Raw genomic sequence first — 24,688 nt, forward strand, 5'->3', positions numbered from 1 at the left:
ATTCCAAGAGCTATCTGAAGCACTTAAATGGTTTCACAAAAATCCTACAAAAGGAGTAGCCAACACTTATGAAGCAGAATTTGCTTATAAAAATCAATGCCTGAATACTTTTCCTCAGTGCTTCTCAGAAAACAAAGCACTAGGTGTCGATGTCAATTAGTCTATTCTTTCCGAAGCAAACATCAACTTCAAAGAATTGAACACCATAAGTTCAGAGGAAGGCCTATTACTCCATTCACACTAATGGATTATGGGCTTGTAAATAAACTCTGGATTCAGGACATTGAGTCCATTCAAAAGTTTCCTTACAAGCTAAGCCTCATCTTAAAAGATACCTTAGAAAAAAAACATTTGTAATTTGTCATTTTGACAGTTCTCCTCCAGACTAGATCAACTTCAAAATTGAACCAGCTAGACATCTAATCAGAATCGACATCAATGAAGTGAATGAGCAACATGAACAATTCAAAGACAGTGTCTGATTCTGAGACTGAATGGCTAGCAAGCATAACTATGGAAGAACAACTCAAACATTTATGAGCATCTATCCAAGGAAGCTCATGGATGTGGGATAAATATTATGATCCTTATAAATTCTTTTAGCAGGTGAAACATATATAGAAAAAATCTACTGGCCAAAAGAAATGAGAACAATTTTCTACCCTTTCAAATTTACAACTCAGCATCCCAATCTCTGCCAGCTTTATCAGAAAAAGAATGAAGAATGGTATATTACTAGTGCTAGGGGACCAACAACTTTATCCCCTGCATCTACCCCACCTACAGAAGAAGCCAACCTTGCCAATCTAACGGAGGCTTAGGACTGTACCGATAATGCAAAAAGCATCTACAGACAGAACCATATGGACTCTAACTTAGCACCGACTCAAGATTCCTTCTTATTGCATCCTTCTAGACAGTTGTAACATATCGTAAATAATTTCTTTCATGCTTTCTTTCTCTATATAAGGACCCTCTCAGTTTGTTGTAAAAAACTAAGTATGCAAGCAAGTGTGCAAGATCTTCTGTAAGTTTTCCTGGTTCATCTTTTCTAGTTTGTAATTTCCTAGTTTGTAATTTCCTGTGCAGTTTATAATAAAGTGTGAACTTTCCTATGGTAGCTTAAGAACTCTTCTAGGTTAGAGAAGGCTCTGCCTTGTTCCTATATCTTCTCGGTTCTTCAGTCCTTTTCCAAGTCTACGTTATAGTAGAATGGTAACTGTATAAGGGACAACAAGCAATCTTGCTCTTAAAACATGTAAGACCTGTGTAGGCTAAGTAAGACAACTAGGCAAGAGGCCAACGTAAGACCTGAATAGAGCTAGAGCTAAGTAAATTTTTAGTTCCTTAATAGGTGAGACTCCTTGGAACGAGAAAAAAAAGGAAGTAGGGCATTCCATTCTCACTTGACCTAGATTTCCTTAAACCCCTCTCAACACCAAGCAAAATAACCTAGATTTACCTCAAAAACCACAAGAGCATCCCTAAACCCCCTAAACCTTAGTGAAAGAAGTGTAGGGGTATAGAAATGGAGGGCAACGACACGACCGCCCCCCTCAACGTAAACACATATCTTTTGCCCCTCCAATATGAAATTTCTAGCTCCGTTCTTGGTTAGTAATAATTATTGCATCTAATGACTGAACCTGTAATCTATCAATAATTTTTATGAAGATAAATGTGTATCAATAATGTTTATTAAGTTAAATGTATCTCATGTTCATTTAATATGATATCACCATAACTGAAGCTCATGTTATTGGTTGGCAACAAATGTTAATTACCATCAACACCCATGGTTTAAAATCTCGAGCTGTTTCGCTCGATGCGGGTAAAACATCTTGTTCCGCCAGCGAACTAGCATTTGCACAGGCAATATCGGCGCCGAAGGCATCGCATGGGTCCGGAGTGTCACTCGCCTCAGGATGCGTTGCCGGAGCCCAACGACGCCTCCGGAGGCTTTGCCCGGGCCCTGCGACATCTCCGGAGGCTTTGCTTGGGGCTGACGACTCCTCCGAAGGCTTCACCCTAGATGCGCGTGTCGCGGTCATGCGCTAGAGCAGAATAGAGAAGAGAAATAAATTTTAACTTATTTAATTAAAAATATAGGTTAATAATTTTAATTAACTCCTAACTATGATTGGGATAATTTAAATAGGCTTAATTAAAATTTGATAAAATTACCCTATTAATTAGCTATATAAAAAATTTAAAAATTTATTTTATTTTTTATTTTTAAATATTTAAATTAAATTTTTTATTTTTAGTTAATATATTTAATATTTATAAATATCGAAACTATATCAACATGACACGATATAGTACTGAAACTATATCATTTTGGTCCGGGACCGAAATCTCGACACTGCTCGAGATTTTAAATCATGCCAACATCTTAAGGGCTTTATGTGCATGGTCAGATTACCGCATATTGGAGGATAAGTAATAACTATTAAATAATTATTAATTGTATTTCTGAAAAAACAAACTTTATTTCAAAGGTCTTAAAAAAAAACTTAAGCATGATTTGTACTTTCATAGTGATCAACAAATTGTTAATTCTATTTGTCTCTTACCCTTGCCAATATGTAAAATGTGCAATGTCTATGCTTTTACTTTAAAAATCAACAATTCACTAATTACTTCCCACTTGTCACTTTTTGAATAAAGGGATCTCTTGTTTTTCATTTTTGTTGGTTCTTTGTATCTGGATTACGTTACATGTACACCATGCTTATGATCTTCTACTCATCTAGTCTATTCCTAAAGATATTACATTGGTTTAAACTAAAAGACTGGCTGGTTCTTTAAGTCAATTAAACATCAAAGCAAGATTTGATTGCATAAGCATATAGGAAGTGGTGAAATACTGCATGTTCATATGCTAAAACATTGATTATGGTAACTGTTTTATGGCTCTTGTTTTATAGGACTGGTAACAACCAGTGGAGCTCTGGTCCAGCACCTCCACCGCCACCCTATTCTCCTCCTCCGCCAGGTCGAAAAAGTAACCCCGGTCAGCAATCTGGTCATGGGGGTATTGGTGGTGGAGGAATAGCAGGAATCATTATATCTATCTTGGTTGTCGGTGGAATAGTTGCATTCTTTGTGATAAGGAGGAAATCACGGAACTACTCAGTTGAAGAAAATCTTAATCAAGATCAACCTTTTGCTCATCTTGCTCCAGAGGAAGTTAATGGTATATTAGATTTGGAAATTATGTGCAATTTGGAGAGAGTTTAACTGTGGACTACTTAGATAATTTTCCATATACTACCCAATTTTAGTATATGCATGTTTCTATATTATTATGACTTAAGACTTCCATTCTTCATCATTTATGCCCTTGGCAAACTGTAGAGTGAATCGTCCTTCATTGTCTTGATCAATTGCAAATGTCCACCCATTCTAGTACCTTTCTGAAATATTCTGTAGTTGTAGTTTGACTGCCCACTCAGTTAATTTCATAAATTGACCTTGGACAGGGAGTCCCTCTCTGGGATGTTTTACAGTTTTAGTGCATTATAACTGTCAAGTGTCTAATTCTACTTATTCTTTACTTTTGCTTGTTTGCATATTTGCCACGCAACTGAAAAATGTCTTGAGGAAAAAATAGTAGACACGAGTAAATAATGTTGTTGGGGTTTTTGAGGCCTTAAAAACTGTGGAGTTCTCAAGAGAAATTTTCATCTGGGCTTGCCCCTTTTGGTTCTGGTAGCCATTAGTTTCAAACTTCTTTTTTATGAAGATTGTGCAGTTTGCTGTACCATTGTTACATGCAATATGATCTATCCAAAACACTCTTGATTATTTTATTTTTGTCAATTTCATTTTATGCTTTTCTTTATTTTCATTTGGTAACACATTACCTCTGTCATTCTATTAGTTGACAATGAAAGGTCTTTCTGAAATTTGAACCTTCGGTTTCTTTGAGAAAGAAGGTAGGCATAATTCCCACCTGAAAGTACCTAGGTACTGAAGAACATAGTGAACCCACCTAGCAAGACCCTTTTGACATTGGATAACTTACCCATATTTGGCCACCAGTAGCTGTATGATGTTACTGCATAACTATACTCAAGATAATGTTAAACCAAAATTAAGATTTATGCTCTATAATAGACATGATTGATTGTTGAATAATAAAGAGTTTAATTGATTTGTCTAAGTGCCACTCCCTGACTTACTAGCCACTTGGTCCATGGCTTTGCTACATAATTCAAGGGGCTCTCTCTTACAGGGTACAGTAGCCTGTAAATAGGAAGACGAGAGTTACTTAAGGGGCTAAGTTGAGCTGAACCTACCGTGTGATATGTTGCAATGTCGATTTCGGACATTAACTTGAACTATTGGTCATTTAAAATCAATTCAGATGTGACCTCAAGCCTAATTTAGTTTGAATGTAACAAAACCCAATAGATTAAACTCACCATTTTTTATAACATAGTTCACCAAAATTGAGTCCTATGTATGTTCTAATTTGAGTGTTTCACTTTGAAATGAATTCCTTTGATATTCTACCAAGGTATTAATAGGAAATTCCAAGAAGTAGGTGATCAACCCACTACCTAGCACCTAGGTAGTAGGCGAGACAATTGACATTAAAAAATGCTAGCATAGAAAAGAGAAATATATTAAAATGAGAATGACTAGAATTACTGTGCATGTATAACAATTGAATCCTTAATCAATCAAAATAAAGTTACAATCACAAATATACAAATCATAATTGATAAGTAATAAGCATATAATAACAATGAAATATTTCATATTTAAATGTAGCTAAAAAATCAAAATAAAGTTTAAAATTCAATAATTTGTAGTTACCAATCCAAATTGTAAGAAAAATACATAATTAGTATCATGCTAAAATATAAATAAGATAACTAATGCCAAATGAACTAAAAACTTATGAAAAGAAGTGGTCCCCCTCTCCCCCCCCCCCCCCCCCCCCCCCCCCCCCCCCCCCCCCCCCCCCCCCCCCTTTAAATTCATTTTGACTGGCCAAGCGTACTACTTGGGCTACCTAGGTGATCCACTTGGGCCAATTTTTGAAAGGGAGTCGTCGTTGGGCTTAGGCATGTCCATAAGGCGGGAATTCCTAATGCATCAAAAGCAACAAATGAAAATTTTCTTGAAAGTCAAACATCTTTCCAATGTTAATATGTACTTTGCTATGCTTAGCTTGCTCTATTTATTGTGCTTGCCAATCTCACAACTAGTTCATTAAATGTAAGGTAGTAGCATCTAGTCTTGTAGTTGGGGTGGCACCTAACCACTAGGCAAAGCAACCCCAGGGCGAAAATGCTTAGGTGTTCACCTCGGTTGCCTTTTAGATAGGGGTGTAAATGAGTTGAGTTGACTTGAGTTTAGCCGTGTTCAAGATTGTTTATTTACTTATCGATCTTGTTAAGCTTGTTTATTAAAAATCTTTTTGAGCTTGAAACTTTTTATCGAGCTCAACTACCTCCGTTGTTGTCCTTATAGAATAGGTTAAATATTTATCTAATTCATGAAACTTATATTAATTTTTTAATTTTAACATATTATGAATAATTTAAGATTATAAAAATTTATAAATTGCTGTTTTTTTATGTGTATTTAAATTAAAAAATTAAGAAATAAATTTATAATTAAATTTTATACAAGTTAAAAAATAAGTTCATTCATAAATTGTACTTGACTTTGTTCATGAATGTTAATGATCCAAATTTATTAGTGTTCAAGGTTGTTTATTTTATATATCCTTTTACTATTGATTGAACAAAAATGAGCTTTATCGAACCAAACCCCAAGCTTGTTCATGAAGGTCTGTTATTTAATCCTACTTCTAGCGCAATGCATTCTACAATTTGTTATTTGTTATTCAAAGTGGTTAATTGTCTAAAGGTTGAACCATCATATAATGATGCATCTAGTAAAGTAGTAAAGTATCTTAGCAAGAACTTGTAATGATCAAATATATGCTTCAGTTAGGGAAATTGAACATATTTCAGGATGATGTAATGCCTTTAATACTATGGTTATGCCTCTTCAGCTTTTACATTGATTTGTGGTGTAATCATATATTTGTTCTTCCATTGGTGGAGCATAAATATTTTGGACTCATCGCTTGTTCTACTTGTGTATTTGGGATGTTATATTGAATTGTTAACTGATGCAGTCTAAACCTTGTGATATTGAAAACATTTCTGTGACTTGCAAATTTAGGCTTTGTAAGTAATGTTATGAAATACATGGAGAGATTGTGTCAGCAGACCATTATTAAGGTGATGTGATTATCATTAGAAGATGACGTGCAAAGAAATTATGTTTATTAGACAGACAGAAACCAAATGATGTCCTATTATAAAGAAATCAAGAAGTGAGAGGGAGAGATAGTCATAAGACAATTTCTGAAAGATGGCACTTGTACAACCCAACATTTTACATGTTCTTTTAACTGATTAGTTTGTTAGAATTTATTAGTATTTTAGATGACAATAGTTCCATAGTTATTAGTTTTCTTATCAGTTGGCAGCAATGTTACAAAAAAACTTGGTCAATGTAATTCTGTTGTCTTATAAATTGATTGATTGCAGACATGAAGATGATGCAGACACCCCCTAGGATTGATACAGAAAGGTTGCCATCGCCTGCTCCAATAAGCCTTAAGCCTCCTCCACTTGATCGTTACAGATCATCTGATGAGGATGACTTCTCGAACAAATCCATAGCAAAGAGGGTCATTACTACCTCTGTAAAAGCAGTTAATTATTCTGTAGCTGACCTACAAATTGCAACAGATAGCTTCAGTGAAGATAATCTTGTTGGTGAAGGTTCTTATGGTCGTGTGTACAAGGCACAATTTAACAATGGAAAGGTATTTACTTAGCCTCTAGATTATTTCCTTTTTTGTTAGAAAAGGATTCTCGGCTCTAACGAATAGTTTCTTTCATCTAGAACACCAATGTAGGTCCTTGGATGCATATCACATTTTTAAGGTTCATTCTATCAAGAAATCACACTTTTAAGATTCATTCTATCAAGAAATCAGCGATCTCAAGTTGAAAAAAATTGTTCGCCATCTACCATAAACCACCATGTCTAATTGTGCCTTTGAGAAACACAAAATGTAGTCAAATGGACAAACTGATGCTCTATGCAACAAAAAAAAATGTAAAAGGATATATAGCATATGCAATAACAAGCAAGCCTTTATCCCACTAAGTGGAGCCAACTATATAGATCCTCTCGATCCCCTACTATATTATTATTTATATTTAAATGAATTTTATTATTTTTAATCAAGTCTTCTTTGGTTTCCTTGTAGGTTCGTGTCTATGCTAGAGGGGGGGGGGGGGGGATAGCATATAACAAATTTTAGAGTTGATTAGCTAACTTTTTTAAACTAATACAAAGTACGCAATGGAAAATAAGACATACAAGTTAACTTGATTAAACAAATCAAATGACTAACCCAAGTTTAACATGCAATATTTAACAAAAACACTTAACTAGATTGACATGTAAGATTTAACAAAATACTTAACTAGATTAGCATGCAAGATCTCAATAGAATATTTTTGCACAATTAGCATGCACAATCTAATTAAGAAAAATGGGATTCTTATTAAAATTCTCCTCCTTTAACAAGAATCTCAACACAATTAAGCACAAATATAAAGAATAAAATGAACAGCAACTAAAGAGAAGAAAAACTTTACAAGCCCTAGGTTGTTGTTGGACTTTAAGCACAAGCGCAGAGCATCAACAAGAAGAACACGAGCACTGTACGATTGAATGAAGAGATTTGTTGATCCCAAAACCAATGTCTCGAGTCTCCTTTTATAGAGCCCATTCAAAGTTGACCTGACACTCTTCCGGTTGGTTAGAAGTTCCTTCGGTCGCCTAGACTCTCTCCGAGCATATGGAGCATGGTTAAACGTTTATCTTAACCGTCTCCTTCTGATCGCTGGGTCACATCTTCGTTGGTTGCTTGGAAACTACTCCTGTCGCTTGGATTCCAAGGTCGCCTCGCTCCTCGCTCCAGTCGCTTGGAAGAAGTTGACTCCGTCAGTTGAATCTTATCTCCGGTCGCCCGGATCCCATCTGGTCGTCTGGAATTGTCAAGTAGCTCCCTGCAACATAAAGTTAATGAGAAACAGTAGTAATACTCTAAATAGGTTTTGAACAACATACGTTGCTTAAAACCGTACTTACCTTTGCTTGATACCTCTAATACTTTGTTAGACGTTCAGCTCCCAACTGACCCATCTAGACTTTTACTGTAAAGTTTTCAGCTCCCAGGAAGTCTCCTTGGACTTCTTTCACCTAGTTCTCAATTATGTCTTCCTCGTCTGGTTCCTAATTAAGTATTCCTTGTTTGATTCCTAACTAGGTCTTTTTGCCGCCTAGTTTCCAATCAGGCTTTTCATTGCCTAGTCCCACTAGGTATTTTTGCTACTAGGTCTTTTCGTTGCCTGATTCCCAATTAGGACTTCTGTTGCTTAGTCCACTAGGTCTTTTCGTTGTCTGGTTCCCAACTAGGACTTTGCCTTATGTCAAGTTTCTTGCATCTGCAAACTTGACAAATTCGTCAGATCACAAACAAACCTAACTTTAAATTTAATTATATATCAAAACATAGGTTCGATGTGGTGCTCCTAGCACTAATACTTCTTTCTCAATTAATGTAGATTAGTAAATATTATGTGTAAATCTTGCTTTTATTTTTGATACTTTTTAATCAGTTGTCTAAGAAAATGTAAAATTTTTATTGTCAAACTTTCAAGCATAAAACTAAATTGATCTTCGACCACCTTGGTCTCCTTAATCTTTTTTTCTATTAATATTTTTTAAGTTTCATGGTATAATTCATTAGTTTAATGTCTCTATAATTCATACAATTTTATATGTATCCTTTGTTTTTATATGGGGAACTAAAGTACTTACTCACTGATCCAATATTTTCTATGCTTCCAATATCTGATTGAATAACTTCGTAAAACATTCAATACCTTGTTTCCTGACGCACTTCCATACTATTATTAGAATAGCATCCAGTCCAACTACTTTTCCATTTTTATCCCATTTAATGTGTGTTCTGTTTTTAAAATTTGAATTCTCCGATAAAAATTTAAAATTTTATACTCCTTTGAATTACATAAATTTCCTAAGCTAAGTTGGTCACTTAGCTTTTCATAAAAAAGTTGTTGAACATACCTCTTCTCTTGCTCCTTTGTTTTCTCATCCCTCACTAGTACTCTACGGGATTCATCTTTATTGCATATTATTTGGGTAAGATCCCTTGTTTTCTTAGTCGGAGTGATCTTAAAAATAAGATATCAACTTTATGGTGTAACCAATTTATGTTATGCTTTTGCTATACAATAGTAGTAAACAATCTCACAAGACATGATGATGTCTAAATAAACACATGGGTGCGTAAGTTGGGAACAACACACTTAATGATGAAAACTCATACCTATTGTCAATGAGAATTTCATGTAGACAGAGTGGAACTAATTTTCAAACTTGACATAACTCATAAGAGCACCAACATACTTTAACACTTGTCATACGTTCTCTTAAAAGGGTTGTATGTACACTTACTATTGAGCATGTTGTAAATCTTATAGAGATGAGATAGTATTCATCATAGAACTTTTGATAAAAAGGAGAATATATTACATGACTGATTTGTGACCGCTAATATTAAACCTATATATAGTGGAATCCAATCGAAAAAAATCGCATCGATTGGTCATGGATATATCTAATAAACATTTAGTTCTAATAGCACAAACACTAATCTTACGGGTGGATCATGAGATAAAGTGATAAGGGGAGGATGTTCTAGAATCTCCACTTCTGAAATTTGGTGTCCAGTCTTGATGCCTTGGTAGAGGGGCCAATGGAAACTTCCGAAACAAATAAAAACAATCTCAAACAGTTTGGTCATTTATGTACAATGTCACTAGATGTTAAAGTTTGCTCGCATGCATGCATGTAGCCTAAGTGGGGAGTGTGGATAATTAAGTCCTAATTATTCTAGTCCATTAATCATATAATTAAGTGTTAGTTATATTAATTAAGAATTTAATTGGGATAAATTAAGATTAATTTATTCAATTAAAATAAGAGATAGTAATTATGAAATTAAAGATTACTTTGTGCAATATAAATTTGAGAATCATATTTAAAATTAATTAAGAGAAGTAAATTTAAATATAAATTTATTTCAGCTTAAATTTTACAAGAGTTATAAAAATTAATTTGTAGTAAAATGTAATTTTAAAATAATTTTGTAGTAGTAATAAAATTATAAAAACAAAATTATAAAAACTTTAGAATTGTTTTATAAAATTCTAATTTAATTAATTGGTTAGGATTTAAGAGGACTGGATTTTAAGGAATCTCTAACTCATTTGCATAGCTCTAGTAAATAATTAGTGGAGATTTAATAGGATTGACTCATTATTTTTATAACTAATTAGTTAAATTTAATGTCTTGGATTAAAATTCATAGCATATATATATGAGGCCTAGACGAGAAAATATACATCTTGAGACAACTAAAGCTCTCTCCCTAGTTGGTGATGCCGTCAAGCCATAACCTTTTGACCTTGTCATGTTGTCAATGTTGACCACTATCCTCTTGGTTGTCGTGTTGGATGCTAGCACTATGTTAGGTTAGAAAATCATCCTCTCTAGACAAAGTAGAGGATGTACTTTTCAATGTATCTTCATAAGATAAGATGAAAATTTTTCTTTATCATTTATATTCTATTGTTTAGACTAACATTGTAGGGAAAGCAAACTCACAAAAATAAAAATATGATAATTCCACAACGAGAGTATGCTTTATTTTGCCGTGATGATCCCTACAACAAGATCTTTAACTCTACTCTTCCTTTGCACTCAATTTAGCCACAACTGTTTGCTTCTTGCTTTTCCAAGATATCAAGTTGCTTATAAGAATAACTCAATATCCTAATGTGAATATCCTATGTGTGGGAGAGTACCTAATCTGCATTTGTACGCCTCTTAATTTGTAGATGACCATGATCAGGGCATATAAGATACTTTCCAGTGAGACATCAAAGAGTTCTTAAAGCTGCTTTCCATGATTGATATGAAATCTCATGGAATTAATTAATTAGACTTACAACAAATGATATGACAAATTTATTAATATATGATAGGTCAAACTTTCTAACAGATCTCTCGTACTTGCAATAATAACTTGAATTGTCTTGTTATCTATCTACATTTGAGTGTTAATTGGTCTAACTTCTAATGTACCTACTTTTCAATCTTGTTAAGTACATACTGTTTTTTGTGAAATATAAATGTCCCTTAATGCTAAGTCCATGGTTTGAAATTGTTAATGAGATATGCTTTTAACTTTTTGATTTTTATAACATCATTACTGATAATAATAATCGCATCAAGATAAACAATAGGAAGAATGTGTGCTCCAGACTGAAAAAGATGGTAAAACACTAAGTGATTTGATGCACATCAGATCATTCTAAACTGGAGATGAGCAAGGTAAATTAAGAAATCATGCCCGGAGACTTCTTGAACTCATATAGTGACTTCTGAAGAGGTTGTTTTATGAATGACTCTTTATTTAGATAATGAAGAAAAACATTCTTTCTATCTAATTAGTGAACTGAGATATAGTTGTCGATGTAAGAAAAAAGGGAATTAGGAAGTTTTAGCCACAAGAGAGAATGCATCCATGTAATTAACATCATATATCTGCTATAGTCAACATCATGTATATAATTGTGTATATTCAAGGAGAAATTCCTTGACTTGTTTGAAGACGATGCAGTGAAGTTATGAAAATCAACACTTCGAACATGTTGAGATAGCTCTTTTAAGTTATGATGGTGTCTTTCTAGTGCAGCATAAAAAATCGTTCCTTTATAAAATAATTAAGGGTCTTTAAATAAAGTTTCAAAAATTAGAATTATGCCCTTAGAGAAAGGTAATCCAAATTTAAAATGTGAATCTTAGTCATCTTTTTAGAATTTTCCAAACCTCTTCATCGACAAGCCTGCCAATAGTGCTAACTTATCTTCTTGGTAACCTTCTGGAAATACAATATTTAGATATCTTGTCCTATTAAGTGATAACTATTGTGATTAGTTTTCCTGCCAACATTTTATTTCTAGATTATACATGCATGTAAACAAGCTTTGTTATGCAAGTAAAACTAGATATAAACTTTGATGACCTTGTGCAGGTATTGGCAGTGAAGAAATTAAATCCAAAATCCCTACCAATCAGGTCATCAGATAACTTTCTTGAGCTTGTTGTAAATATCTCACGCTTGCATCATCCAAACCTGAGTGAGCTGGTAGGCTACTGTTTTGAGCATGGTCAGCAATTGTTGGTGTACGACTTTCACAAGAATGGTAGTTTATCTGATTTCCTTCCACTGTCAGACGAACCGTTGACTTGGAATGCTCGTGTCAAGATTGCACTTGGCACCGCACGAGCACTAGAGTAAGTGACCATCTAATCAATAGGGACCTAACATTCTTTTCTTGAATCTTAAACTTGAGAAGTTGAGGCATGAAATTGAATTGATCTCTGCTGATTAGTTCACAAATGGATTGTTAATCATTTCACATCTTCAATCACATTTCTTAGAAGTATTCTTTTATCTTTTGCTTTTAGGGGATTATAATTTTAAAATATTATCACAAAACAATTTCTTTGATATTTTCGGCTCTATTCAAAAGTTGTTGTTTGCTTCAATAACAGTACTTTTCTTTAAAATTGAAGATGCACGGATCATCTTTGTCATCACAAATTTGTGATGGATTCCCCTGATATTCACAAGATCATCTAGACATTCTTTCTACAGGTATCTGCATGAGGTTTGCTCACCATCTGTCATCCATAAGAATTTGAAATCATCCAATATTCTATTGGACATGGACCTTAATCCTCACCTTTCAGATTGTGGACTTGAAAGCCTTATCCCCAATGCAGATTTTCAGGTAATGTCTCATGAATATAATAATGTTCTTTGTATTCATTATGCATCTTTTAAATTTATTTTCCAGTGGTAGCATTTTTAAGGTGGTAGGATTTCTAAGGTACTAGAAGACTGATACATTCTAGTTAATGCCTTAAATAAATTGGCACAGCACAAACTGAACCAAACCTCACAGTGAAAACAAAATGAAAATTTTATTAACACGACTAAGTCAAAGAAAAATTTACAAATAATTTAAAATTCAAACTATTTCTACTCTGCATTTGATATTGCACTATTCTCCTTCTCCCTCAACAAGAAGGATTTGACTTTATTCAGTGGGGAGATCAAGATCTATAGTGTCTTATGTAGGTACTAAGTGGGGTGTCTCTATGGATGTATCAGGCAACTATTGCTTCATTTCTTTTAAGTAACTTCGGGGCAATACGTCGAAGCTCATTCTTAATAATCCAAGTGTCTTGATGGCCAAACGTCCTTTCCTTTGAACTAGGTGGTCTAAGTCTTACCGTTAAGGAGCTAACACTATATTAGTGTCTATTATGCAGTTGGTATGAGGATTGATATGTATCATGAACAAGAGCATAGGAATTGGTGTGTGCAAGTGCCATGTAGGCAAATCAACAAATGAGAAAGGTCAAATGTAGCTTAAATCTTTAACATTAAAAATTAGACTAATATTTAAATTAGTACATAACTCAATAACATATGCATTAGAATAAGTTTCCTGACAATTTGAAAGACCCTAAAGGAACAAACTGTAGGATGGTTGAGTGCGCGTTAGAGGGGGGGGTGAATAGCGCGTTCTTTTCCTTCGTTCGCTTTATTGCTTAACACAGAAAATTTAACAGTGGAATTAGTAAACAATACAAGGAAACTCGCGGATTTTACTTGGTTCCTAACCCTCCAGGATTAGTACATCCAAGGCCTATGTATGGGAGGCGCCCGTCTGCTAGTGGTCTCCTTTCCGAACCTTATTTGGAGGTGGAGAAACTCATCTTACAGTCCGAAATAGTAATAAAAAGAATAAAGAACAAGACAATAAGACTTAAAATAAATTAACCAATCTTGAGTAGGCCGATCCGGAAGTCTTGAGCGCAGCGCATCCTTCCTGAAACTTTCCCGGTCGCACAATCTTGGCTTCGTCCGCGTTCAGCAGCACCGCAGGATAAGAAATGAGGAGTAGTAATAATCTTCTTGTGGTGCACGTTTAGCCTTCTTATATAGAGTCTTCCGGGTGCTTGGATTCTTATCCGAGCGCTTGGATCCGAGCCTATCTCTTTGGACTCTATCCGGGTTGATTCTTCTTGATCTGAGCACATGGACCTTCCAGGGGCGCCTGGACCTTCCGGGTGCTTGGAGTAACATCCGGGCGTCCAGATCCAATTAACTCGGGTTTGACCTGAGTTGATCTCGGGTTTGGTTTGGCTGCTTCTATGTGTTCCTCTTATGCTTCTTTGTCTTACTTTCAACTCTTAGTTCCTGTAACATAAGCATACAAACATGCAAGCAACCTTAACTTATTTATAGTCTGTCTGACTTATTAGGCTTACCTAAGCCTTACCTTGTAGGTCTAACCTACTGGCTTACCCGTGCTTAACTTTTCGTTAGAACTAGTCACTTCCATAGGTAGACTTCCCACCTGTTAAACATCCAGTTTAGACTTTTCCTTGCCAAATCTCCAGTTAGGACTAGTCACTTCTATATGTAGACTTTTCACTTGCCAAACATCCAGTTTGGACTTTCCCTTTCCTAACCTATAGTTAGGACTTTTCCTGTCTAATCCTCTAGATCAGGACTTCTCCTAGCATCCAACTAGGACTGCCTAGCCTCCAACTAGGACTTCTTTGCCCAATCTTCCATATCAGGACTTCCTCTACTTAGCCTCCAACTAGGACTTTCTCTACCTAGCCTTCAACTAGGATTTTCCCTGTCTAATCTTTCAGATCAGGACTTTTCCTAGCCTCCAATTAGGATTGCCTAGCCTCCTACTAGGACGTTCTTACCCAATCCTCCAGATCAGGACTTCTCCTAGCCTTCAACTAGGACCGCCTAGCCTTCAATTAGGACTTCCTTGCCCAATCTTCCAGATCAGGACTTCCTCTGTTTAGCCTTCTGGTCAAACTGACCTGACTAGACTTCACTCACATCGAAACATTAGGTCTTATTTGAATCAACCCTTGGTCAAATAGATCAGACCTAGGTATATTATCAAACATTGAAACTCTAAGGACAGACTAGTGCTCTTTGTACCAACACAAACATAAAGATCTTTATAGAAGGTTTTGAGAAGTGATCAAGGCGGATGCAGATAGGCAAATAGTCCCTATGTTATTCTCCTTAAATTTAGGCTATGCATTAATGTAAAAGGGTAGGTCGTTGCACGAAGCTTCTACTAATACGGGATCCTGGGGAAGGATTTATCATGCACAATCTTACCCTACTTTGCAAGAAATTCTTTTCGAGACTCAAACACATGACCTTTAAATCACACGACAATAACTTTACCATTGTGCCAAAACTTCTCTTAAAGCTATGCATCTAAATTTCATTACATAGTGCAATCTTCTTTCATATATCAGCATAGACTCTTAAATACATTCAATAAAATTTTGACCCCACTCAAATGAATGGATCGTGGTAGTTAAAGAATTAAACCAATAGGTTGATGAGTTGTTGGGCCATGCATGCTTATCTTGTAAGGGTTCAGTGCATTGCGCATGTTTATACGTTTTACAAATGTGCGCAGTGGAAGAAAAGACAATAATCAAAATTAATTATTACAAAACTCGCATGCAGGATACAACATGTATATGACATAACTGGAAATTAAAATTTTCAGAATAACAATTGATTCTATGTATACCTGGCGGATGCCATGGAATGGGATTGACATCAATCGAGCAACTCTTTCAAAGCTCCGCCTCTATCGGTGATCTACGCCAAACTCTCGTCTGGACGGCTTCTAAAAGCCACGAGTCGCGTCACCATCTTTGGTACTAGATGACGATCGACAACGGTCGATACGAGAGAAAACTCTAATGTCAGAAAACACGCAACAACACGTCACGTTCATTTTTCGAGACTTTCTAACTATCGTCGGCAATCGTATTCTCGGTGTAATTTTCGGTGGTCAATCTTTGACCGCTGGTATAGGGCAAATGGCCGAAAATATTTTCCGACGAAGATGGAACAATGGTCATTGGACAACCGAGATTGGTCGGCCGTGACTAGATAATTTTTCACAAGAGCTATCAACAACGTTTTTTCTCTGGTAGCAGTTATCCTCGATGAACACTTCACCGGTACCCGATGACAGCCTTTCATAAAAGCTCCAGTGGCTGGACAACAAGCTCCGGCCAGCAGTTACAATAGCTCCGACGGTGGAGGGCAAGCTCCGGGAAGAAGGCAAAAGGGGTAGCCTTTTCCTCTCCGGCAACCGCTGTTCATGGGAAAGCAACTGTCGTTGACCAGAAACACAAGCTGTCGGCGTCCAACGCCGGCTGGTGCTTGGATTTTTTCGATTGGGGAGGAGAAGAAGGAACGCTAAGGTTTTTCTTCCTCCGATGGCTGGCGATTTCCTTCTTCTTGCGCGATCGACGATGGGCGCTCAACAGCGAGGAGAAGAATCGGTGGCGTTCAACGCCGGCTAGGGTTCTCTCCTCGGTGGTTGGGTTTTCCCTCTCTTGCACAGTTAGCGACTGATGCGACAGTAACTTCGACATTCAGGGAAAATCGCAATCACAGAAGACAGCTGCACTCGGGAGAGAAGGGGCGATGCTCGGGAAGGAAGAAGCGACACTCGGGAAAGGAGGGAGGCGATGCCACACGATCGGGGAAGAAGAGGAACGTGTTTTTTTTGAGAGAAATCGTGATCTCACCTCTTCACTCACACGGGTGGAGGTGCTCAATAGCGGAGACCCAAATCGCAATTCGTAAATAAGGGCAACATGCAATTAGGGTTTTTCTCATTGAACCAGCGGTTGAGTTTTGTGTTACTGTAGCAAATCGAATTTCTAGGGGTTTACTGTAGAAAACCATGGGTTTAAGGTTTGAATGGTTGTAATTAATCCTAAGTATTAGGATTTAACCTTATCTGTTCATTCCTATTCTAATATTATATCTTATATAACATTTTATTGGATTTGGATCCAATCCAAAACTTGCTCAATACCCAAAACTCATATGCCGATTAACTTGAGTTGATTCAAAACCAAACCAAGTTGGTTCAATTTGGTTCAAAATCTAATTACTTGGTTCAATAACCAAAACACCTCTAATCAGAATCAAACTAATTTAGTTCATTTCGTTTTCATAAGACGAAACTCATCATCACTTCCGATTTGCCAAAATCTGTTCCATCAGAACCAAACCATTTGATTCATTTCATCTTCACAAGACGAATCTCATCATCTTTGCCCTTTGTCCGGTCCAATCAGACTTTATTTCTCTCGTTCTGAGAATCCAATTCTCAAACTTGTTTTAAGTTCTTCGGCGAAATTTGTAATGTGTGTGACCCAATAGGTTTCCGATTATATTGGTTGTCCATAATTAACCATTAATTACAGAACGATCATGAGTGACACCTAGTAGTACATTATGACTGAAAAATCAACGATTAATTCCAGAACCATTTCTTTCACTGTCTTATACCCGCTTAGTTCAAGACATGGTCTATATGTGTCAGTTCTCACTAGGCTGACTATGTCACACCTAGCTCAAACTTCCTTTCTTATCTTGTGGATTCAAGTTAATTATACATGTGTCTAAGAGTACCATACTCTTGACATGCAATGCTTTGGCCAAAGATTTCTAGTAACAATCTTAACAAGCGGTCGTAGGGTGTACATCTCCTCTGTCAAGGAGCAGTAAATCCTGTGGGCTATCCAAACACATTCGGGCACTTTGACTTACACCCAATCATCTCGGGTTCACACATCTTTGGAGATGTTTGCTTAAGATGTAAAAGTATAAGCCTTCATGACCAAGATGACTTGAATACCGTAAACCATATGAAGTCTCATGACAAGTCACTCCAATGAACTAGTTACCTTTAACTAGCATCCACGTTTAACTCTTAACATCCAATATCTCCAGCAGTGGGAACAGTTGCTTGGTAAACCAAAGAGTATAAAACGTGCTAGTTTCAACAGAATCGATGGCGTCCATGTTCATCAATTAGGAATAATTTCAATACATTCATAATTGCACATGTAGAAATGCTTACTAATTGTGATCTAATCACAAATTCTCTCATGTTATGAATCGTATTGCAGACATTCAGTAAATGAGTTTAAGATCCAATCAAATACATAAAAAATGTATACTGAAATAATGAATTTCTATTTATTCAATAAATAGTATAACCGTAAGGCGATTGCCTTAGGACACCTGTCAAATATAACATATCTTTTGTTCACATGAAGGTGTAGGCGAGAGAAAGGATGGATTGCATATCCTTTCCTATGTTTATCCATTGTAAACTATTAGGATGACGGATTAGAAAATTCATCCACGGATCATTTTTTGGATATTTTTTCGTCTATTCGAAATTGGACAGAACGAATTTTCATTCCCTTGTCAACTTGTGCCTCGCTCGAATCTCTTGTAGTGGCGTCGCGAGGTTGCTTGCAGCTGCAAGAGAGAGATAGCTCGCAGCCACGAGTTTGGCGGCCTCGCTTGCGATTGAGTTTGGCGGCCTCACTTGCGGCTGGTCGCGAGCCACCACAAATTCGCAGGAGTTTTTTCTTTTTTTTCCTTTCCCTCTCCTTTCCTTCTTCTTTCTCATCTTTTTCTTTTCTTTTCCTTTCCTTTTCCCTGAGATTTTTTTCCACCTTGAATTCTTTTCCTTCTTCAATCCACACCTTGGCGTACATAGCATTAATAAACTTTTCAGTGGATTACTTTGCTTTGCTTTACTCAATTATTGTACGCAAATTACCTTCTTCCAAAGATAACTAACAAATTTTACATTCCTTTTTGAAACTATAAATGTGGATAATCCATATAGTTTAATTATTTTCTGAAGAACAACTTGGTTATATGTGATTTGTTGTTGGTTTGTTTATACAGACGAAATGTCTCATCTTTGAAAAATAGTCTAGCACTGCTAAAATATAGTTGTGGCCTTGGTTAGTCCTAGGTAAATCTAAAATGAAATCCAAGCTAATGTCTTTGGAAGGTTCATAAGGAATTGACAATGATGTATAAGGACTTATGTGTTGTTTAGTTGAGTTAGTTATCTGAGATGATCTGGGCAACATCTCGTCATAGTGAGGGCTAATAAAATTCATCTAAAATAAGCAATGATGATTGTATCTTTCCCTTAGTGCCCAACTAGACCATTTGTGTGCATATCCCAAATAAAGAACTTCCTAAGTGAGATAATATAAATGCATAAATGTGTACCTCAAAACCCTAAGCAGAAAACAGTCTTTATTCACAAAGTCAACCAAGTGATGACAATTTTCTTTATGAACTTAAAAGATTGGGCTGAAGTTAGGAGGACAGGTGTTCTCTTGCTTAAGGTGCTTAAATTGTATCATGTGTTCATTGTGTGCAATGTGGCTATTACATAACTTAGTGCATCAACAAATTTGTTGTCTATAGCAGGTCAATGTTTAAAGACAAAAACATATTTCTGAAGGAATTCAATCCACCTACCATCTTTGACACTTAGCTTCTTTTAGAATTGGATAAAGCTCATTGTCTTGTGGCCAAAATGCAAGATGAACTAATTAGGTAGTAGATAGCAATGCCAATGTCTAAAAGCTTGGATGATAGCATAAAATTCTTTATCATAGATCAAATAACATTGTTAGATTGAGTTCTTTTGCTAAAAGGAGCAATTAGATTCCCTTCTACACTTACTTTAGGAAGAAGTACCTTAAAAGGATTAGAGAACAACACCTTAGTCACCCTTTCTTTGATCTCCCTAAAGGCTTGGGAAGGCAAATTTATACCACTGTTACCATCCATTCTTATAGATTGTTATGGGAGTTATAATGGCGCTAAAGTCTTTAATGAAGTTTTTGTAGAAAATTGCAAACCGTGGCCTCCTGAAAGGTATGGGTTTCAAGCTAATCCTTTATTACTCTAATTTTCTCTACAAGGATTATAAACCCAAGGAAGAGAATCTTGGGTTATAGGAAGGTGCACTTTAGTTTGACAAATAACTTCTTGATCTTAAGGCTCTCTAAGACAAGGCAGATGTGTTTCAAGTAGGTATTGTGTGTCTAACTAAAAATCATTATGTCATCAAAGTAAATTATGAGAAATTTTCCTATAAACAGTTTCAGAATTTAGTTCATTATGCTCATAAAAGTACTAGAGTGTTTGAAATTTGAAGGGCATGACCAACTACTTGTATACTCCATCCTATGTCTTAAATGTTGTTTTCTACTTGTCATCAATGTTCATCCTAATTTGGTAATATCCACTACGCAAGTTAATCTTAGAGAATCATCGAACTCCTGCTCAACTCAAACATGTCATAAGTCTTGGTATGGAAACCTACCTTGACAAGGATCTAGTTGATAGTATGACTATCAACATACATTCTCTAAGAACTATCATTTTTAGGCATCAATAAGGTAGGGACAACTCATGTACTTGTACTCTCCCTAATGAAACTTTTTTATAAGAGTCCTTTGACTTGCTTATTTAATTCAACCTGTCCTAAGGGGATCCAAGAGGTTCATGTAGTAGTGCAACAGATTTGGTAATTATGATCTTAGAACTAAGTTTATAGTGCGTTGCATCATGCGCATAGGTGGTAGCACATTAGGTAACTCTACAAATATCCTCAAGCTAATCTAGTATCTTTTCAACTAATGGAGGTGATTATTTGGTAAGATAATAGGGTTAACGTTGAGGTTTGAGTCACTAAGACTATCATCACGCTGACTCCGTACCTTTTCTCTCAAATTTGGATTGAGTGAGAAAGTGAAGAAGTTGCTTTAAAGGTTGGTTTGGCTTTGTTGTGACCTTAGGTTTAGGCTTGGTGTCATTTGGGTTGGCCAGCTATAACTTAATATTTCATTCATTGAGACTGAAAATAAGTGTTTTCCTGATCAAATTTATCCACTAATAGAGAGATTTTAAAGCCAAGACCAATCAAGGATGATATGGGCAACACTTATGGGTAGAAGGTATATGGATCATCTTAATAGAAACCAAACATTACTATGTAATAGGAAGGATAATTTGGTATATCACCTTATAGGGACTTGGGTGTGACTTGGATTTTAGAAAGGGCTTGTGTGAAAGTTACATTCATGCAAATCCCACTGTCAATGACAATATTGCAATACTTGTTTCTCCACTTGGCATAAGGAAGATGCTAATGTATTTCCATGCATCGTCAATTATGGGTGTGGGTAGAATGCAGCGCACTTCGTGAAGCCCTACAACTTCACAACTTCTCTGTTATCTCCCTTGGCCTCTTGGTGTTCATTTAAGGGTTTCACCTTTTCATCACTACCCATAGTTGGGCATTCTGCTATTTCATTCTTAGAGTTGTGTTTGGGTTTTAAGGCCAATCAATACTCTATGGGGTCATTTGGATCTTACATATCTCTTGTCACAACAATTGTAGCACTGTATGCTAGAGTTATGGTCCTCGAATCTCCTAAGGGTGTGTGTATCAGCTTTTGCTTATTGGATAATAGCTTATAGGCAAGTCAAGCTAGTTGGTTTTCCAGATTGTGGAATGCTCTACTAGGTGTGTTGCCGATTGAGGAGTCTAATGGTCAAACGGTTAAGGATCTCAAGAATTGCTCAATCTCTACAACCTTATGGCAAGCATCTTTGATTGAGGTCAAGGAAAACTCTTGAATTGTCGTGGATCTCAAGCCTAAGTCCATTGGTAAAGTGGATCAAGTTCCCAAGAGACTACTCTAGAATTATATATAACACATGCAAGTTCTTGAACTTACTTTGGGATTCTATTATGCTTGGGATCAAGTGTTTCTAAAGTTTGTCAAAATGTACTCAATCAACTTTGCTTTATATCTAACCATTTGTGATGGGCTTAGCTCCCATAGCGACATAGTGATTGTGAACACTTTGCCAAGACTTTGCTAGATCGACGAGTTTGATTTTAATAAATCATAGTCATTCAATTTGGCTCATGTTATTTCAGTTAAATAGTCTTTTTTTTCAGTGATCCAATAGAGGAATGCATTTGCGTTTAGATAACCACCGAAACTAGGGGCTTTGAGTTTGACTAACTGGGTGGTGTCAGACCCACATCTAGGCTAGGAATGAGTTTCAAAGAAGTGATCTTCATCCAAAGTGAAATAATAATCACGGTGCATGTGTTGTCTGAGTGAAGGTCGCGGGTCTTCATGAGGTGTATTCCGTGCTAACTCTCAATATCGTTTTCGTTAAATTTGTCAGTTATACTTGGTAGTATAGTCTTTAAATCATTCTAGGTAATCCACTCTAAATTGTAGGCCCTAAATTCGTGTTTCATTATCTCACACCTCATCTACTTTTCTAGTAATGGGGTTTTTCATCATGTGAAGGCTTAACAAGTAATGAAAATTATAAAAGTAACCTTGTAAATAAAAGGAACAAATAGAAAATTAAGCGTGTAAGGTGGCATATAATTTTTTTGAATAATCTGGAATAGATTGTACATGAGAAAATTAACTAAACTAACTAAATTAAACAAAGAAATTTTAAATAAAGGAACAAAAGTAATCCTATTAATCAAAAGTGGAATCCTATTAATCAAATTGGCTTCGTCTTTTGTAGGCTGTATGTTATTTTGGGAGCAAAGTGGAATCCTATTAATCAAAAGTTAATTATTACAAGAGAGACTAAACACTTTTATAGGCTCAAAAACTAGGAAATGACACAACAAACTAGGAAATATAATAATCACTATCAATTGATTACTAAGTCAAAAATGAATTATCAAATAACACTACCAAATACCAAACAACTTCAAACGTCTCAAAGTTCAAATTATTGCTAATTTGCATCATAAATTCTGATTAATTTACAAGCTCTATCCAAATATATTTTTTATTCTAACTCTGGAATCTAACCAATGTTGTTCACAAACTTACTACTAATATTTGGGTGTTTTTGGAGATTGTAAGTACTAGAGCATTTATGAGAATATTGAGATGAAGATGCAGGAGAAAATTTCACTGCCCAAGATCATCTAAAATAAAATTTAAAAAAAAAACTGAAAACCAAAAACATACCTTTGTTCAATGTGACTTGGTTTTCTTCGGTTCCTCTCTTCTTTGATGGCCTTATATGGACCAAGCACACAATGTAATAAAAGGTAGGAGTGGACCTAGTCTCTATTAATTAATGGTTGCTTGAGAGAAAATTCCTATTGGAGATGTGAAATATGAGATAAGTAGTTCCATTGGCGGCCACTTGAGAACAACCTTGACAAACGATTAAATATTAAGAGGTGAGATACCTTTGTGCAGTCTGAGGCTTCATCAAAATTAGGGGAAACCTTTTTTAAGAAAAAAAAAGAATTACCCAAAGCAACATTTAAGTGCACAACTAGAAGCGAAATGTTTTTCCTTTCAACTGGTACTTTGGAATTCTGTTACAGAGGCTTATAAATTATTTTATGGACTGAATTTGTATATGTCTGTGTACAGTGTTACTGAGTATGATAGATAATTGTATGAATGATTGACCTTGGCATAAATTTGGTTTAGTGAATGCATAGCTAAGGTCCCAACTTGTTCTGAACAGTTCAGATGCCTATGCTATTATTTTTATTTTTTATTTTTTGGTTCCATGAATTTCTAAATTCAATCCCGCTTTGGCTTCATTGATTCTTACAGACATCTGAAATTATAAAAATGGGATATGATCCACCCGAGTTGTCCATGGCTGGCCAGTATACTCTTAAGAGCGATGTTTACAGCTTCGGAGTGATCATGCTGGAGCTCATGACTGGGAGGAAACCTTTTGACAGGTAATCTTTGAAAAGATTCTATAAAGAATACCCACTTAATTTCCTAAAAAATGATGCTCGAGGTTCAACTAAGTAATCTATTGGAGGATATGTATTCTATTAAAATGCTCGACAAAAGCAGCTGATTGGAAGTTTAAATGCTGTTAGTGCTTTAAGTTTATGATGTTGCAGTCTGATTGATTTGCAAACTCCAACAGCTCAAGGCCATGGTCAGAACAATCGTTGGTGCAATGGGCAGCTCCTCAGCTCCATGACATTGACGCTCTGGAAAGGATGATCGATCCTGCACTCAAGGGGCTATACCCTTTGAAATCAGTCTCTCGATTTGCTGATGTAGTAGCCCTCTGTGTCCAGGTAAAATGGTACTTCACATGCATGAAAATTTTTATGCTCGACTGCAGTCACGTTGGATATTCTTGCATTACTCTTTCAATCTAATAACTTTGTTGCTCAAATGTTGTTTGACAGTCTGAGCCAGAGTTCAGACCACCCATGTCAGAGGTGGTGCAGGATCTCGTTCGCTTGGTGAAGAGGGCAAAGGTACCAGGAGATTAGCAATATCAGCTCCCTCAATTACTTGGATGCCTCTTAATCAGTGAGTTAATTCATTGACTGTTTAGTTGTAAATCTATTGATATGCAGATAAATTTAGTGTGTCCTCTGAGATTCTTTACCTTATCGTATATAGAACGAAACAAATTCTTTGGTTGGTTAACAAGTAGACTCTTAGTAAA

General features: G+C 35.9%; 1 protein-coding gene across 1 annotated transcript; it reads left to right on the plus strand.

Moving 5' to 3' along the window:
- Positions 1–2,930: 2,930 nt before the first annotated feature.
- On the plus strand, positions 2,931–24,687 carry LOC141834659 (protein STRUBBELIG-RECEPTOR FAMILY 6-like; the record flags this gene model as incomplete). The annotated part of the gene is given in 7 exon segments (XM_074721991.1): positions 2,931–3,199; positions 6,582–6,862; positions 12,239–12,501; positions 12,866–13,001; positions 23,821–23,954; positions 24,152–24,308; positions 24,423–24,687. Coding segments are annotated over 7 exon segments (1,327 nt in total), but the record flags the coding sequence as incomplete, so codon positions are not given.
- Between the last annotated feature and the right edge of the window lies 1 nt (position 24,688).

The sequence above is a fragment of the Curcuma longa genome, chromosome 9 (genome assembly GCF_044706935.1).
Source record: "Curcuma longa cultivar G26 ecotype Majalengka, Jawa Barat chromosome 9, ITB_CL_G26_1.1, whole genome shotgun sequence".
Taxonomy (NCBI): domain Eukaryota; kingdom Viridiplantae; phylum Streptophyta; class Magnoliopsida; order Zingiberales; family Zingiberaceae; genus Curcuma; species Curcuma longa.